This window comes from Myotis lucifugus, unplaced genomic scaffold, assembly GCF_000147115.1.
Source record: "Myotis lucifugus unplaced genomic scaffold, Myoluc2.0 scaffold_43, whole genome shotgun sequence".
In the NCBI taxonomy this organism is placed as follows: Eukaryota; Metazoa; Chordata; class Mammalia; order Chiroptera; family Vespertilionidae; genus Myotis; species Myotis lucifugus.
The window spans coordinates 5,636,525-5,655,088 of NW_005871091.1; the positions used below are offsets into that span (position 1 = coordinate 5,636,525).

Here is an 18,564-nt window from a genome sequence, read left to right on the forward strand (position 1 = left end):
TCACAGATGTTCTGTCTTCTCTTTCTAGTATGGCTGTGACTTCCATTGCATTAGTAGTAATCCCTCCCAGTCTTCATTTTGTGTAGTAATCTTCTATAAATAAACATATTCATTCATTCAATAAATATTTACTGAACCCTGATCTGTGCCATGTACTGGGCCAGGGAGGCCGTGGTGGGCAAGGTACAACTTTCTCTGAGCTTCCCTGCAGGTGGGGGAGTAGATGGGAGAGACCAAGCAAGGAGCAGATGCGCTACAGAGCGAAAACCCCTCTGCTCGGTGCTGTGCAGGCCCTGATGCGGCCTCTTCATCCAGTCCTTGAGGATCAGGAGAGAAGCACCCTCTAGGTTGAAACCAAAGAATAGAGGTTAGCCGGATAAAGAACAGAAGAATGTTCCAGGCAGAGGATATGGCCTCTGTATGCGTCTGGAGGGGAGAGAGGAGGAGGTGGCATTTAGAGGACCTGCACATGGTTGAGTAGCTCTGAGTGGAGTGGATGTAGCTATGCGGAGTTTAATGGGAGAAGGGACATAAGGCATGACACTGCGGAGGTGGGCAAAGAGTAGCTGATCATGTTAGGCGATTGGGACTCATCTTTAGAGCAAGGGAACCACCAAAAGACTCTAGAGCAGTGATTCTCAACCTTCTGGCCCTTTAAATACAGTTCCTCATGTTGTGACCCCCAACCATAAAATTATTTTCGTTGCTACTTCATAACTGTAATGTTGCTACTGCTATGAATCGTAATGTAAATATCTGATATGCCGGATGGTCTTAGGCGACCCCTGTGAAAGGGTCGTTCGACCCCCAAAGGGGTTGCGACCCACAGGTTGAGAACCACTGCTCTAGAGGGTGGATGACTTGAGGTGAACACAAAACAGAGTAAATCTGCGAATTTGAATGACCATTGGAGCAGGACTCAACAGCAGTCCATCTAGCCCTCCTAATGTGCTCTCCCTTCCTTTTGATTCTCTCTCCCTCCCCCCTCCTCTCCTCCCCCCCCCCCCCCACAAACATTTACTGGGTGTCTAGTTACTATGTGCCAGGAACTATGCTGAACACTGAGCTGAAATAAAACACCAGCCCAGAAATTAAAGTCAAATTGCCTTTTAAATTTTCAGTCTTTTATAATTTAGCTATTAAGCTAGTGAGGAGAGAAAGAAAATAATGAAGTTATCTGTTAGACCCAGAAAGGAGAGGGCACAATGGCCTTTGTCATTCTGGGGACAGCACGACAGAATGTCATGTTTTTAGGAACTGTTACTGTGTTGTGATTAGAACATTTTATAGAAGAAGGTGGGAGCTTTTGAGTAACACAACAAGCGTTTGTTCATTCTTCCTGTAATGCTATTATAGTCTTTAGTTATGATCTAAAAATATTGAATAATGCATGAATTCCTGTTTACTCAACACAGAATGTACAGTTCTTCACTAAAGGTTTTATTTTTCCTCTTTCCACCCCCTTTCCTTACTTCATACGAGAAAATCACTTGCCTCCAGTGGTCAGTAGGGACCTGTATGAGTTCATAGCCAGGGGTGTTTTTGGTTAGGAGAAATGATATAAGGAATTCCAAACTGAATTATTTACTGGAGCTCTTTGGAAAAGTGATGTGGCAAGCTTTGCTGGCCTTTGTCAAACAAGTATGAGCAGGAAATCACAGTTAATATTAGTGCAGGTACTTGGTTCTCAGATTTCATTTTGTGGCCTAGTTTCAAGGCGTGTTTCCTGGGGTTAATGTTATTCAAGGAAGTGACGTCTTTCAGATCTGATATATACTCAACCCACCTTATACTCTTTGCCCTTCCTTCATCCCTACCTTATTTTCCCTCCTTTCCTCCTCCCCCTCTCGCTTATCTTTCCTTGAATTAAAAAGAAAATTTATGCCCTGGCCAGTGTGGTTCGGTTGGTTGGGCATCCTCTCATGCACCAAAAGGTTGCTGCTTCTATTCCCAGTCAGAGCACATGCCCGGGTTGCAGGCTCGATCCCCAATAAGGGGCATGTAGGGGCAGTCGATTGATGTTCCATTCTCACATCAGTGTTTCTCCCTCTCCCTCTCCCATCTTGTGTTTAAACTCATAGTTGTGAATGGTTTTAATTAACTTGTTTATTTTCAATAGAGATTTCAAGTTTACATTTGAGTTTAAAAACCAAGTTGTGTGTTTTTTTTTTTTTCTCATTTCAGACAGGACTAGACTCTATATCTCCCTTCCTGAGCCAGGAGCTGACTGAAGGCACAAAAATGTTGCTGGATAGTCTCGGGACTCTGGCCCAAGAGGTAAGTTGTGCCTTTCCAGCGCCAGGAGGCAGACCATCCTCTGTCGCTTTTTTTTTTTTTTAACCCTAAGTTGACTAACAAGGTTTTCTTTAAATTTAAATATCATATGAAATGTACAATCAGTGTTAGAGGCACTGGTGATGTTTAAAATGATGTGGTTTGATCTCCTTACTGTAGAGATGAAGAAACAGACTCATAGATGTCTCAGAGCTAATTAGCTAGTGGCTAAAGGCCCCATATCTAGTCTAGAACTTTCTTCCATTTTTATTCCCACCCCTTGCTAATAACTCCTTTGGAAAGAGGCCCCCGCTTATCGCCTCCCCAATCCTACCCCTCCATGTGCTGCTTTTGTCTTACCAGCAACTTCTCCATATTTCTTCTGCAGTTGCAAGGCCAGATACTCTTTACCAAAATATTTGTATGCTAATTAAAGGGAATAATGTGGATATCCCTAAATCACATCTTTCCCCTGTAAACATCTGGCCTATGGGGTCCCACTTTGGGAATATAGTCTCTTGATGATCATTGAGTTGAGCCCACAGGTTGACAGATGTGTAAGAATAAGCTTTGTCATAGGATCCGCAGGCCTGTAGGTGCTCACAAAAGCAGTTCACCTTTCCTCTGCCTCCCTGCCAGTGAGTGCTGCCCCTTTCTGACACCCAGCCTTGTTGCAGATGAGACTTGGGAAGGAGGGCTTGTCTGGAGCCCAGTATGTGAGGAGCTGAGCCCAGTGGGCAGAGGGCAGAAGGCAGGGGACATTGGATAGGACTGACTTGTGGGGACATTTTTTCAGACTTGGTCCAGCCTTATTTTGAGTTGCTTCTCTAACTCATTTTTTTGGTGTTTCTCAAATATCAAAATTCTCTCTTTTTTTCTCCCTGGGAATAAAAGTATTGTGTGTTCACTGTGGAAAATGCACAATGCTTGGAAAATATAGAAAACACCAAGATTAAGCCGTCACCCCTTTAGTATGTTGTTTTTGGTTCTCCTTTTTTTTATTTTATTTTTTTAAATTGTGCTCATGTGTGTCTGACTGAAGAGGCTTGGTTTTTGGGTCCCTTTCAGGGAAAGAAGCCCCCTTCCAGCTGCCTTTGGTTACTTCAGTTGTGAATGCTGGTGACCTTTCTGTAAGGGGAGAAGCTGGGTCACCTGGGGTCCTTCCAAGAAACACTGCCTGGCAAGTCCATGGCCGTTTCTCCAGGGTCCCGTTAGCTGACATTGACGTGCCCTGACCTGACTACTCCTCCAGGTCCTCGCCCAGCCGTACAGAAAGTAGAGCAGGGACTGCGACATGGGAGGCTGCCTCTAAGCTCAGGGTCTGGGTACAGCTGTTTCCTCTTACATCACTGGCCTGCCTTTTGTCTGGGGTTAAAAAAAAAAAATTAAAAGCATGTGATGTTCCCACTGCCGATGTGGCGAAACTCTCCAACTGAGAAATATACATTTTTCTTGGCAGCTTGCTCCCTGGTCCAGGGCAAGCAGGGGCCATCTGCTCCTTTCCGTGTAAAACTTCAAGTCAGTTCAGCCACAAGTTACCCATTGTCTAACTTGCTATTTCTCTGGGACAACTGGGAGAGGACAAATCCATAAATAAATGCCCTTATTTATTTATTTAAAATATATTTTATTGATTTTTTACAGAGAGGAAGGGAGAGAGATAGAGAGTTAGAAACATCGATGAGAGAGAAACATCGATCAGCCGCCTCCTGCACACCTCCTACTGGGGATGTGCCCGAAACCAAGGTACATGCCCTTGACCGGAATCGAACCTGGGACCTTTCAGTCCGCAGGCCGACGCTCTGTCCACTGAGCCAAACCGGTCAGGGCAATAAATGCCCTTATTGATCTGTTCAGTGTTTGGGGGAAAAGTTGGTTGTCTTGACCAGAGCACAACCCTTGAAGGAAAAGGGAGCTGATATTTTCTGAGCAGCTCCCCTGGTTCATGGAGTTTCGCTCAATTTTCCTGCATAATCCATGTGACAAATATGAATGGGTCTTATTGTGCCCATTTTATAGATGACAGACTCAGAAAAGTTAGAGAACTTGCCCACAGTCATCTAATTGGTAAAACTGGGATTAGAACCCAGGACTGTTGGACTCCAAAGCCCATGTTCTTGCTGCTGTAGCCCACTTGTTGTCTGATGAACTCCGATGGTAACTGGTATCGAATAGGAAGGAGACTCATTAAAGAGAGAACATATAGATAAACAGGACTTGGCAGTTGAGTGGACATAGTTGAGTCAAAGCTGACGTGAGCTTCATGTCTGGGTAACGGGACAGGGAGGCTGTGCCTGATAGCATCGGGAGGCAGGGCAGGGAGCAGCGTCTGTGATCCACCCAGCACCTACCAGGGGCCCGGCATCGCTAGATGTTGGGACTCAACAGTGAACACAGTAACTTCCCTCTTCTCCTGGGTCTCATGTCGGGTGGGAGACAGGTCGGTGTATGATGTGATCACAGGGATACGTGCAAGGAAGAAAAATAAAGCAGGGAAGGGAGACCATGATGAAACGTTGTTTTAAAGGCAGTGATTAGGAAAGTCCTCTCTGATACGGTGACAGTTGAACCTGCAGGAAATGTCAGTGTTTCAATGGAGAAGGAAGAGAACTCCACACAGGAGGAACCACAGATACAGAGACACTTGTGTAGGGCACGATGAAGGAATGTATTTAAAGACTAGGAAGGAGGCCAGTGTAGCCCGAACAAAGTGAGCAAGTTGAGAGGGTGGTTGGAGGTGAGAGGGTAGTTGAAGGTGAGAGGCCAGAGGAAGAGGTGAGAGGTCAGAGGAGGAGGGGAGTGCCACATAGGCCTCGTCGGGCTGAGTGAGATGGGAGGCCAGCAGAGGGCTGGGAGCAGAGGGGCAGGCATGACGTGACTTAGCGCCTGAGACTGTTTGCATTCTGGCTATTAAACTGAGAAGAGACCATGGTGGGGGCACATGGCAGTGGGTTGAGAGGCAGCAGGTCAGTCAGCCATTCACTCACTCCAGGGAAGATCAGACACCACCTTTCGTGGGCCGTGCGTGGGAGTGCTTCACCGAGGAGTGTGGACTGTGCCCCTCAGACAGGTGCTGGGAGAGCCCCGTGTAACCTCGTCACTTACAGTGCCTCCTGCAGAGACGGCTGGTTTCATGTGGGAGGCAGTGTGTTCTTTTGGCTGGGGCACGGCGGGATGGTGGTGGTGAGGCCGCCTGTGGGAAGAGAAGCGAGTGGCTTTCACTATTATTTAAAGATCTCCATGGCTGTTCCACTCACGGACAAAAGGGAAGGTGGTCTGGCCGTCTCTCCCTCCCTGTCTGTACACCTCATGCAGGTTATGAAAAGCATAAGTGAGGAAACGCTGGCCACCTACTTGTTCTCCCTCTTTGGAGGGACAGACGTTTGTGACATCTGACATCTGTGCCTGGCTCCCCTCGGGGCAGGAGGTGGTCAGGATCTATAGGACCCTGTCACTCACGGGAACCAGCAGGCTCCGTGAGACAGAAACCTGGGGGCGTGGAGTCCGATTCTAGGCCTCCTCTGAGGCGTGTGCAGGTCCCATAGTCCCCCCTTCCCCCCCACCCTCCCCACGGCTGGTTTTCCAGGTGGTGAGAACATGCAGTGACTTTTCAAGGAAATGAGGGATCTGTTAATGATGTACTGTGAAATGTGTGGAAATACAAAGTGCTCCATAAATATTTAATTATAAGAGCAATGGGGCCAAGAACTCCACAAGGTGCGGGAGTCCATTTGTATGGGAGACAAAGCCCTTGTCGAGTGGAAGTCAGACACAGCCCCTGGCTGCCTGGAGCGTCTGACTCATCGCTCGCGGGGGCTGTTCTGTGCAGGGGCCGCTCTCGTGTGTCATGTGATTTATTCCTCGCCACCACACTGTCATCGTCTTGATGATAAGTTGGGCCTTAGAGGGGTGACTCTTGTAAGCCTGTAAGCTAATGAGAGACAGAGCTGGGATGCAAACTCGGGTCTTGCCATTTCATACTTTTCCATCACCCAGCACTTAGCTGAGACAAGGATGGGACGGCACACACAGTCACTTTTCTCCCAAGGGGCGGGGGGCCCCTTAGTTTCCACACTGAGGTTGGGGGTGTTTTAGAAATGAGTCCGTGATCGAGGGTGTGAGCAATTCCTGATGTATGTATATGAGCATGTAGCTGTTCAGAGAAAGCATTCTCTCCTACACCAGAAGACAATCAGAATGAAATAATGCCCATTGCCAGCGGCTCCACTCACTGCCCAGCTGTGCTTCTCTATCTTGACTGTGCCTGGGGATCACCTGGCATCTCATGGAAATGCAGGTTCGAACTATATCAGGTAGATCAGGTCTGCATTCCAGACCTCTCAGAGTACACGGATGCCGTAAACCACAACCCTGGTCGCATGGTCTGGCATCCCCTCACAGGCTCTGAGGAGATGATGTCATACAAAATATGTTCTGGGATGTGGCTTTGGAAAGGTTGAGAAAATAAGATGTTTTTTTCTCTTTTCTGTCTCCCACCCTTGCTCTACCCTTGTCTCCTCCTCCCTCTCCTTTCCCTCCTGATCCCTGACCTCAGCTGTTCAGCATGAAGAGCTGGAGTGACATGCGGCAGGAGGTGATGTTTCTGACCAACGTGAACAGCTCCATCTCCTCCACCCAGATATACCAGGCTGTCTCCCGCATCGTCTGTGGCCACCCCGAGGGTGGGGGCCTGAAGATCAAGTCCCTCAACTGGTATGAGGACAACAACTACAAAGCCCTCTTTGGAGGCAATGGCACTGAGGAGGATGCTGGCGCCGTCTATGACAATTCTACAAGTGAGTGTCTGTGCAGGCCCAAGCCCTGGCCTCTGCCACCTTCGATGTAGACTCAGGCAGCCCTGTGTCCCCTCTCCCTCATGCTAACCCTCATCCTCTGGTGCAGCATTGGATGTGCATGTGTCTGTTTGCTCACCACTGAGCACCTAGAACCTAGCGTCTTTTCCTGACTAGCTACCTATCCCCACTGCTCGGGGCCTGGCACGTCTCAGGTACACAGTGTGTTTATCAAGTGGTGAATGAATAGTTGAAAGCCAATCTCCCAGTTTTCTGGGGAATGTAGGAGAGTGGTTCCCAGAATAATGAAGGCTTTTCTCCCCTCTCCCTCTCCTCTCTCCTTCCTCTTGAGGTATCTATATCTATAAAGAGCCAGGGTCCGTAACATCCACAACGACCAAAGGCTCGACTGACCACCCAAGCTGCGTGCGCAGCAGGCTCTGGTGGGTGGGGACTTGTGGCAGCTGGGGTGGGGCTGGGGAGGCGGGGCCGGCACTCACACTCACAACCACTCACACACACAGACACACACAGCGCCCACCAGCTCACAGTCTTTTCTCCCTTTCTTTCCCTCCCCATTCTCAGAGCCTCTCTCAGAATGAGGCCCCAGGGCAGAGGGTGGAGCTGCCCTCACTGGCACTGCTCCCTCCCAGCCAGGAAAAAGGAAGAGGGAGGCAGGGAGGCCTGCTGAGAAAAACAAAGACAGAGACTGGGAGAGACTGGGATGGAGAGATGGAAACAAAATAGCAATATTAAAATATTTCCTCTAATTAATTCCCTTTTAATGTGCATGAATTTCATGCACTGGGCCACTAGTGCTTTTTAATAAAAATTTAAAAAATAGCAGTAAGAATAATAATAAAAACAACATAAAAGTCAACCTTGAGGGAACATTTCCTATGCATTCTACTTATTAGCTCATTGAACTCATACGGTAACCATTCAAGGAAGGTTTTATAGCCTCACATTCTACAGGCTCAGAGAGGTTCAGTGACTTGTTCAAAGCCACACAAGCCTAACTAATCCACAAGAGCCAAGATTAAGCCCAGATCCCCCTGGCTCCAGCTTCTTTTTCTGGTAAACCACACAGCCTCTGAAATACCTGTCAGTGAAGGCGTGTGTCTCCCATCAGGCCCGGGCATTTGATCAGGTGTTTGTTTTGGGTCTTAGCTGCGATGCGGTGTTAAAGAACCTTGTAACTTCATATCTGCTGCTCACACCCGGGCAGTTTGGATGGCAGTGAGGAGCCAGTGTTACAGTTTTAAACAATGGCATCCTTTCCCTTGAAAACTTGATGCAAGCGAGCCTTTCTCCATTTCCAACCGCAGGTGTGTCTTTCAGACAGCGAGTGAGGCAGCTTTTTGTGCATGACTGTAACCCAAGAACCTCTCCTTACCACTGGAGTAAAGCTCTCAGACAGCGCAGTTGCTTTGCAAGCTGGAGGGGATGGCGTTACAGGCAGTTTTCTGAAACGCCATCCCCTCTGCTCCTCGCTTTGCAAGTCAACCGAGGGAACCTTCATTTTCCCAACAGGTGGACTTGTGAGCAGATCCTCTTTAAAAAAAATTATATCGTCTTTGCAGCATGTAGCAGCGGTTCTCAACCTGTGGGTCGCGACCCCTGAAAATACATCCTGCATATCAGATATTTACATTACGATTCATAACAGTAGCAAAATTATAGTTATGAAGTAGCAACGAAAATAATTTTATGGTTGGGGGTCACCACAACATGAGGAACTGTATTAAAGGGTCATGGCATTAGGAAGGTTGAGAACCACTGAGAGGATACTTGGTATCTAAAAGAGCCTGGAATGAAATTTAAAAAAAAAAAATTAGGAATCCTTCTGGAAAATCAAACCCTAGTATCTGGTTTAACTTCAGATTTCTCAGTTTAGGATTTTTTTTTTTTTACATTGGTTACTTATATTTGTGATGAGACCTTTTAATGAAGGGGAATTGTTTTTTATTTATTTTTAATAAATATTGTTGAAAGTATTACATATGTCCTCTTATCTCCTCCCCCCACCCCCAATAGGAATTGTTTGATTTTTTTTTTTGCGTGAAAACTAAATTCTGAGTTCAGCCCTGTGTTTTCAATGAAAACAAATTGGTGAGGATCGGCATGAGGGTATGAATCTAGGGGTATGCAGGCTTGTTGTGCACAGTAAAAGCATTTTCTAGACCCGTCTCCATTATGAGCGTTACATAATCAGTCTTATAAGAAGCTCTGATTATTTATCAAGCATTGTTCTAAGGGCTCTCCAGACAGCTGTAATGAACTTTCTTTTTACAGGGAAGCAAACTGAGGCCCAGGCTGGCTGTTATTTATTATGTAGCTATTAAGTGGTAGAGCAGGGATTTGAACCTGGGACTGTCTCGCTGGCTCCAAAGCCCTGCTAGTTCCCACAGGTCTGTGAGCATGCATGTGAACATCTGCCTTTCATTGTCACAGGTCCTTATTGCAATGATCTGATGAAGAGTTTGGAGTCCAGTCCGCTCTCCCGCATCATATGGAAAGCTCTCAAGCCTCTGCTTGTTGGGAAGATCCTGTATACACCTGACACTCCAGCCACGAGGCAGGTCATGGCTGAGGTAAGCTGCCCAGGCCCAGGATTTTCTCTCCAGAATCCTGCTAGAATTGCAGGTGATGCCAGATGGAGTATATTGAGCAAATCCTGGCCCTTCTGGGATTTCCAAAGAGTGAGAACCTTGGGTCTGACCCAGGCCGGAGCTGACTGTTGAGGTCTGGCTCTCCAGCCTTGGGTATTTGAATCGGCGCTGCCGGCAGGTACTTCCTGGGGATGGGAAGGGATGAGAGAGGACTGAGAGAGGGTGCTGGGATGAGCATCTTTTCAGGGAGCAGCTGCATTTCTCATGTCTCTGCCTCTCCTCTTTTCTTCCGCCTCTCCCTGGCTCCCCTCCTCACTCCAGGTGAACAAGACCTTCCAGGAACTGGCTGTGTTTCATGACATAAAAGGCATGTGGGAAGAGCTTAGCCCCAAGATCTGGACCTTCATGGAGAGCAGCCCAGAAATGGACCTTGTCCGGGTGAGTGTCCTTCTGATGACCGTGTGCCTGCTTGATGCTAGAGAGGCGAGTTTCTGGTCACTTACCCAGAAGTGGCTTAGATGAGAATTCTTTACCTTTAACTTGTGTAGACGTATTGAGCTGAGCTCAAGCCACAGGGCTGTCACCTTTGTAGAGCTGCAGGTGATGAGCACAGGTAACCCTGTTTCTTGCACATCAGCATCCATGCGTCTGGCGCTCAAACATCAGTTTTCTAAGAAACTGAGGGCTGGTGTTTGGAGCGAGCGTTTGGTGATTGCAGGACCCTGGCTGTTTTCATTTCTGGCTCTAGAGCCAGCTTCGCCTTCCTGTGTCCTGGTGGAACCTGGACATGGGTGTGGGAGCAAAGGGCTTCTCTGACCCATAGACAGGTGCGAGAGACCTGCTCCGAGGAGCCACCATTACCGCATGGAGGCTAATTGCACTCAGTGCTTCCGCTTCACTTGAAAGGGATTAGTGCTCTGGAGACAATTGGATTCAAAAGCAGAGGAGTCTGAGCAAGAACAGAATGTCTCCTCCGCCCGAGCCCGAGTGCCATTTAATCACATCATCCCTGCCTTGGGCTGAGCCAGGATCATCAGGCTGTTTTCTATCTCCACAGACTGGAGGCGCTTCCTTTCGTGTCTGCTGCCATTAAGAAGCAGGGATGGATTTTGCCAGGTTTCTTGTCTTGACACCTCATTGATCAGAGAGGCAGCTGGGTTTGAGAGCTGATACCTATCTCAGGCATAGGACTGTCCCCAGATGCCCTGGGAGGGGCAGTACCCAGGGGGCCTTCCCCTAATGGCAAAGCTGGAGTCATCTTTGTTGTGCTGGTCTTGTTATCTATGCAGAATTCTTAACTTGGGACCTTTCCAAAACCAAGGGACTTTAGTGAGAAAAACATGAACAACAGTTTTTATGGGTTTACTGAATAATTCCTGACTCATAATAGTCACAACGCACACCCTCAAGTTTGGTTCTCAGTTGGGCTCCAGTCTCTTCTCTGTGAAGGGATTCCGTGGCCCAGCCATGCACAGTGAGTGACTGGACCTCGTGTGATCCCAGGCCTCTTCTCCCTGGTTCCCTTCCCGGTCCCCCCCTTGGAACCTGCACTTCTCCCTGTTGGATTTCTCTCCTCTTGAGTCTCGGAGGATCCCACGAGTGGGAAGGGATTCCGTGAGTTCGGGTCTGGAGGCAGGTAGATGCTTTCCCTGCTCTTAAATGGAGAGTTTGGCCTGGATGTTCCAGCAACTCCCAGGCTCCCAGTTCTTTGGGACAAAGCCTTGTACACGTCGCTTTGGCATTCATTAGGATCCTGTGGAAGGCCCCAGGATGTGCAAGAGGGATGTGGGAGCTGTGGCTGGGAGAAGGCATGGCCTGTGGTTTGGAGGACCGTGACTTTAGCTCCAGGGACCATGACAGGGCTTGAAGCAAGGGGAGATGTAGATGTCGTACTCCAATGTGACAAGTGGATTAAAGAGGGGGATGATGGTGGCAGAGACCAGGATGGAGGCCAGCCAAGTGGACAGCCAGGGCCAGCAGGAGGTGAAGCCTGAGGCTGCTTGAATGGAGAGGGTGAAGGACAGGGAGGCGTGAGGAGGATTTTTGACTTCTGGCTGGTGGATGGTGGGGCTGTCCATTAGGCTGACAGATATTGGGGCCTGGAGAGCAGGGGTGGTTAGTCTGGAAACTGACTAGGGACTGATCAGCCTGTGGGTGGAAATTGAAGGAGCCTCCTCGGACTTTCCTTTCTCTAGGAAGGAATGTTTGTTTCACACTGCAAGCTTGGGCTTCTCCTACTCTGTACCCCCTACAGCCTCATGGGGTCTGGCACATCAGGCAGTGCCTGAGGTCTCTGCTGTTGTTGGCGTAGTTCTTTTCCTTCTTTTGCTGTTTCCCTCTTTCTCTCTGTCTCTCTCCCCCTTCTCTCTTTCCCTCCTTCCTGTCCTCCCTTCTTTCTTTCAGCTTTTATTGAGGCGTATTGACAAGCCAAAATTATATATAAAGTGAACAACTTGATGTTTTGGTATACATTTACATTGTAAAATGATCACCACAATCGGTAGCATATGCATCATCTCATGTAGTGATTGCTTAGCAAATTTCAAGTCGAGAGTATGTATGGTTGGTATGGGGCAGTGATGGCGAACCTATGACATTTTTTTGGTTGATTTTACTTTGTTAAATGGCATTTAAATATATAAAATAAATATCAAAAATATAAGTCTTTGTTTTACTATGGTTGCAAATATAAAAAAATTTCTATATGTGACACAGCACCAGAGTTAAATTAGGGTTTTTCAAAATGCTGACACACCGAGCTCAAAAGGTTTGCCATCACTGGTATAGGCTGGACCTTTGAACTCAGATTGCATAGCTGGAACTTTGTACACTTTGATCTCCCCATCTCCCCCACCCCAGCCCCTGGCAACCACCATTCTGCTCTGTGATAGCTCTTATCTCTCTGCTGTCTGTGGCTCTGTCTACACCCATTGCATTACCTCACAGATCCAGACTCACTTCTCTGTTGCATCAGGGACCCTACCGATACTAAACTGTTCTCCTTTTTAGCTGCTTTTTGGCACCTTCATCTCAAGACCCTGCTTTCTCCCTGGCTACCACTCCTCAGGGTGAAATTAGGTCTCCTGGCCCCCTCATGTACCCTAAAATGGCCATGTGGCCAGGGATTGCACTGGGCTCATCTTTCTAGTCTTGCTTCCTTGGCAGTCCTGTTCAAACTCCACACTGGGCAGGGCAGGTCTCACCCTAGACACCACATGTCTTCACTCAGCCCGCATTCGTTCCGTTCAAGTCTCCGAATAAAGTTGTTTCACAATTTGTGATGTACAATTTTGCATCAATTTATTTTAACAAAAATACATATATTACTGACGACAGTATAAATTGTTATTCTCTATTGGAAAGCAATTTGGGATGAAAATTGCGAGAACCATAAAAAATGTGCTATCCTGTGTACCTCCATTCCACATACCCTCAGGGATATATCCTATAGACATAATTTTAAAAAGAAGAAGTCACTGTAAGACAGAAAATGTTATTGCTATAATAATTGTTATTGTGGGAAATTAGAAATAGGCTAAACGCTTAGCAGCATGAAAACAGTCAGTGAAATTATAGTAAATATAATCTATGAAATCATTATGCTTCCATTAAAATAGTAAATATGAAGCCATGTGGGGAAAACAGCTCATGTTAGTGGAAATGAGACTCATTTAGGAAGTAGCCATCCCCAGCTGGTGTGGTTCAGTGGTTGAGCATCGACCTATGAACCAGGAGATCACGGTTCGATTCCCTGTCAAGGCACATGCTTGGGTTGCGGGCTTGATCCCCCGTAGGAGGTGTGCCGAGGCAGCTAATCAATGATTCTTTCTCATCATTGATGTTTCAATCTCTCTCTCCCTCTTCTTTCTTCTCTGAAATCAATAAAAATGTATTTTTTTTTAAAGTAAGGAAGGAGCTGTCGGTTGAGCACCAAATTAGGTTTTACTGTTTTTCCACATTGAGACCCACATTGAGGGCCAACCAGCTAGGGAGCAAGAAATGGAAGTTAGGCCTCCTTTGCATCATGACCCAGGTGTCTTGCAGTTGGGAAAGATCGTATTTTATTGGTTTAATAACGGTATTATTTTCCCAGACTAAACAGCAAAAGTGGGTTTGTCTTCATTCAGACTAGAGATATGGTCTATATGAGAAGTCATCAGATAGGGTCTCAAGAGAGGAAAGTAATTCAATGCAGTGGGAAGGTGCAGTAGAATCAGAGAGCCCGTGTTTCGTATTCTGACTTTGCTAAACTTTGCTACTTATTAGGGACCTTATGTTAAGGACTTGATGGCTCTAAATGTAGGTTTTCCCATCTGTAAAATTGAAGCTATTAAAGATACCTTCATCATGGAATTGCGTGAGGTAAAGCAGATAAATAATTCAGTATAGTAACTGTGCAGAGTAAGGGTGATTACTGTTGTTGCTGTAGTTACTTACTGCTCAGCTAGGTTGTTCGGTACAGCGGAAAACACAGGGACTCTGCATTCGCACTGGTCTGGCTTTGAGTCTCAGCTCCATGGCTATTAGCACTGTGACTCAGTCTTGGTTAAAATCATATTCATTTATTGCTCAACCCCAATATTCTCATCTTTAAAACGGGGACACTGTTATTTAACTCGCAGTTTGCTGTGAAGATAAATGAAGGGGACCACGTACGTGAAGGGTTTTGTAATGTTTGCTGCTTGTGATTTCCCATTGAAATGGCAGACACTCCTGAACAGCAGGGGCAATGACCACTTCTGGAAACAGCGCTTGGCCGGCTTAGACTGGACAGCCGAAGATATCGTGGCGTTTCTGGCCAAGTACCCAGAGGACGTGCAGTCAGAGAACGGCTCCGGGTACACCTGGAGAGAGGCTTTCAATGAGACCAACGGGGCGGTCCAGACCATCGGGCGCTTCATGGAGGTGAGGCTCTGTTCTGTGGAGCGTTTAGAAAAGGCCATGCCGTGGTTTTCCCCCTCTGAGATGGTGCAGTCAGTCAGATTGGAGGGATGCTTCGGAATAATGTACAGGCTTATTTACAGTAGTGTCCTCAAACCTAACATAGGACGTGGTGTACAAAAGGCACTCAGTAAATGTCAGCTGAATGATCAAATACGTAAATAAACAAGTCTAACGCGAGCATTTTTTCTGTCTGACCTAAGAGTGTTTCTATGAAATTTATCTGAAATCTTATCAGACAGATTACATTCTTAAAAATTTAGTCTCTTAAAAATGATGTCACTTAAGAGGGACACGTTTATTTATTCGGTTAGTTGTTTAATGACTCAAAATTGCTAAGAAACAGAGAGGAAAAGGAGGCATGGTCATTGTTTGAACGTCTTGCCCACACAAAAGTCAGTTAAGTAACTTATCTCTAAATTTCAGTTAAGAAATATGACCCATTTTCAGTTGCATATTGGAAAATGACTCGAGGGGAGATTTGTAGAGTGAGGATAGAAAAGCCACACAGCCTTTTGCTCTCAGGGTCAGGTCTGCCTGGGCCACTGCTTGCTTTTCTGGCCACCAGACTTCTCATGAAGGCTGTTCTTCCTTCAGTGTGTCAACCTGAACAAGGTGGAACCGATCGCAACAGAGGTTTGGCTCATCAACAAGTCCATGGAGCTGCTGGATGAGAGGAAGTTCTGGGCTGGAATCGTGTTCACCGGGATTGCCCCCGACAGTGTCGAGTTGCCCCATCACGTCAAGTACAAGATCCGCATGGACATTGACAATGTGGAGAGGACGAATAAGATCAAAGATGGGTGAGTGGAGTCCCATCACACCAGTCAGCCCTGGGGAAGTCAAGAGCAGCTAAGATAACTAGGGGTTCTTACTTTTATTGACTAATTTGTTAGAAACTTAAACGGGTGGCATAATTTTGGTGCAGTGGCCACATTTCTGGATGGAGACAGTTATTTCAAAGGTAATAAAATATCTTTTTTTAGAAAATATTATTATCTTTTCATTTAGCATTCTCAATCAAGGGAATTAATCCCAAGGAATTAAATCAATGGGAACAAAAAGGAGAAAAAAAGACTCTGGGTTCCCCATGTTAGCCTTATCCTTTTTTACAAAAAGGGGCAAATAATCAATATGGAAGGGAGTGGTCAGGTAAATTGTGGTATGTCTACTAGATGCGATGTTAGGTATTCAGTGGAGGGGGAAACAAGCTAAGTGGTATGTTCTTTCTGGTGTCTATTTAAAAATATGTGTACATGTCAACTGACACCAGAAGGTAAGATGCAAACATAAAAACAGTGGCTGGGAGCGGTGATGGGATTGTGGGTGATTGGGTTTTTATTGTGTGGTTCTGTGAAATGTTTGATCACCTGTGTCTCGGTTTCAGGTACTGGGACCCTGGTCCTCGGGCGGACCCCTTTGAGGACATGCGGTACGTCTGGGGGGGCTTCGCCTACCTGCAGGATGTGGTGGAACAGGCGATCATCCGGGTGCTGACGGGCACCGAGAAGAAAACCGGGGTCTACGTGCAGCAGATGCCCTACCCCTGTTACGTTGATGACATGTAAGTCACCAGGAAGCCACCTTCTTTATTTAGCGAGCGGACACTGTCCCCAGGTGGCGTGTAGACACGCACACACCCAGGGAGGAGACAGAGCGCTTTGATTTTATTTATTTTATGTGGGTGTTGATACTGGTCATAAGTTGTTTTTGAAATTCTGTGAAGATCTCAGGAAATGAGATACCAGATGTAGGTAGTTGACAGTTTGAGTCACATCAGAGATACGGACATGTGCACACACTGTCGATCCTCCTTCCCTTCTCGTCCACAATTACCAGGACTTTTTTTTTTACACTCTACTCTTTTGAACCTCTTTCCTGCACAAAAGTCAGTTAAGTAACTTATCTCTAAAAGTTCCCAATCTGCACGTTTAAAATGTTACGACAAACACATACACACTTTCCCCAAACACAGGGACAGCGTTCCAGACCTAGAAAAGCTCACTGTGTGCAAACATATGTACTTCTTCTCCATAATGGATAAACCACATTTTGAAACAACCCAAGTAAAATTGAACAAGGCCTTTTTATCTTAGACTTTTAAGATAATCTTTTAGTGCTTAGTTACTGTGCTGCCAACTTCTCATGGTGGGAGCTGGGCCTTTGGATCTAATGCTTTCTTGTGAGAGAGCATGGGGAGAAGTATAATCACCTCCGGCATCTGAAATAGGTGATGCCTCTTCCCAACTGGAAAGTGTCTGCGCTCTTTTGCTGCTGGTGTGTGTGTGTGTGTGTGTGTGTGTAGAGATCAGAGTGCGGAAGGAGCAGGGTGCCTCTCCCAGCAGGGTGCCTCTCCTTGTGTTTGCTCTCTGCTTTCCACTGGGCAATTGTCTCTCCTTGTGTGGCTCACTCTAGCTTTGCCATGCCACCCAGAACTATCTTGCTTCTTATTTCCTGAAAGATGAGCCAGAATTTCCCGAAGGAAGACTTTCCCAAAGAGCCCCTCAGCCCAGATTCACTCTAGAAAGGATGTCTTACGATGAGGATGCTGCGAGTCGAGGCAGTAAGAGCCTTGCTGTTGACTTGCAGCAGTGCTTGCAGAAGGGGTAAAGCTGGGCCTTGGACCTCGATTTTCAGGGACCAGATTCTGTGTCCCATTTGCTTCACTGCATTTCCTGTTCCCGTTTGGAAATACCCCTGACAAGAGCTGCACCATCTGTCATATTGGTTGTGCAAGGCAAGTCAGTAGTGCAATGAGATGACCTTGGAGATGTTGAACTTTCATGAGAGAATGAGTTTGGGGGTTTTTTGTTTTGTTTTAGTCATCTAAAATCACCCACATTTAGCTTAATGACATCCCAGAGTTACCTAGTTACTAAAGCAGGCCCCCAGAGAAGTTTATTTTGGCAATACGTTGTTGGTCTGATTTTTGTCGCTACATTGCACTGCTCATGCCATGAGCTCTCTGTGTGTCCGGGTGCAGAGGGCCTGCCATCTTTGGCTCAGTCGTGGTGCTTTCTCTTGCATGCAGGCCTGGAAGCATTGGCCCATAAGTGTGGCTCACACTTGTCTTTAATTCTCCCCCCTCCCTTCCCTGGGGCCTCAGCTTCCTGCGGGTGATGAGCCGGTCCATGCCTCTCTTCATGACACTGGCCTGGATCTACTCGGTGGCTGTGATCATCAAGGGCATCGTGTACGAGAAGGAGGCGCGGCTGAAGGAGACCATGCGTATCATGGGCCTGGATAATGGCATCCTCTGGTTCAGCTGGTTCATCAGCAGCCTCATCCCTCTGCTCGTGAGCGCCAGCCTGCTGGTGGTCATCCTGAAAGTAAGGCTGCCCCCTGGCTCCTCTCAGCATGGGCTGCGTGACGGGGAGAAAAGCAAATATTCTTTGGGAGGGAAGGGGTCAGACATGCCATCTCCTGCAATGCCCCCAATTTAAAGTTGGGAAAAGTGAGGCCCCGGCAGGGACAAGGACTTTCCCAAGGTCAGCCTAGCCTGGTAGCAGCTAAGCAGGATTACGGCTCAGGTGCTTGCTTCCCAGGTAAGCACACACTTACCTTGTGCCATGCTGTCTGCTGGGCAGAGGTTCATGGCAGCATCTGAAAGCTGGTCATTGCCTTACTCATATTGGGCGGTGCTTCCTGGAATATCTACAACAGTGGTTCTCAACCTTCCTAATGCCGCAACCCTTTAATACAGTTCCTCATGTTGTGGTGACCCCCAACCATAAAATTATTTTCGTTGCTACTTCATAACTGTAATTTTGCTTCTGTTATGAATAGTAATGTAAATATCTGATATGCAGGATGTATTTTCATTGTTACAAATTGATCATAATTAAAGCATAGTGATTAATCACAAAAACAATATGTACTTATATATGTGTTTTCCGATGGTCTTAGGCGATCCCTGTGAAAGAAAGGGTTGTTCGACCCCCAAA

General features: G+C 46.9%; 1 protein-coding gene across 1 annotated transcript in view; it reads left to right on the forward strand.

The window, feature by feature from the left end:
* The window catches only part of ABCA1 (ATP binding cassette subfamily A member 1), a 111,613-nt gene that overhangs the window by 52,657 nt on the left and 40,392 nt on the right, over positions 1-18,564 (forward strand). The window contains exons 8-15 of the mRNA XM_006088067.3: positions 2,185-2,277; positions 6,830-7,070; positions 9,522-9,661; positions 10,001-10,117; positions 14,387-14,584; positions 15,218-15,423; positions 16,008-16,184; positions 17,727-17,949. Coding sequence (XP_006088129.1) covers positions 2,185-2,277; positions 6,830-7,070; positions 9,522-9,661; positions 10,001-10,117; positions 14,387-14,584; positions 15,218-15,423; positions 16,008-16,184; positions 17,727-17,949 — 1,395 coding nt within the window. The remainder of the gene's footprint in view (positions 1-2,184; positions 2,278-6,829; positions 7,071-9,521; positions 9,662-10,000; positions 10,118-14,386; positions 14,585-15,217; positions 15,424-16,007; positions 16,185-17,726; positions 17,950-18,564) is intronic.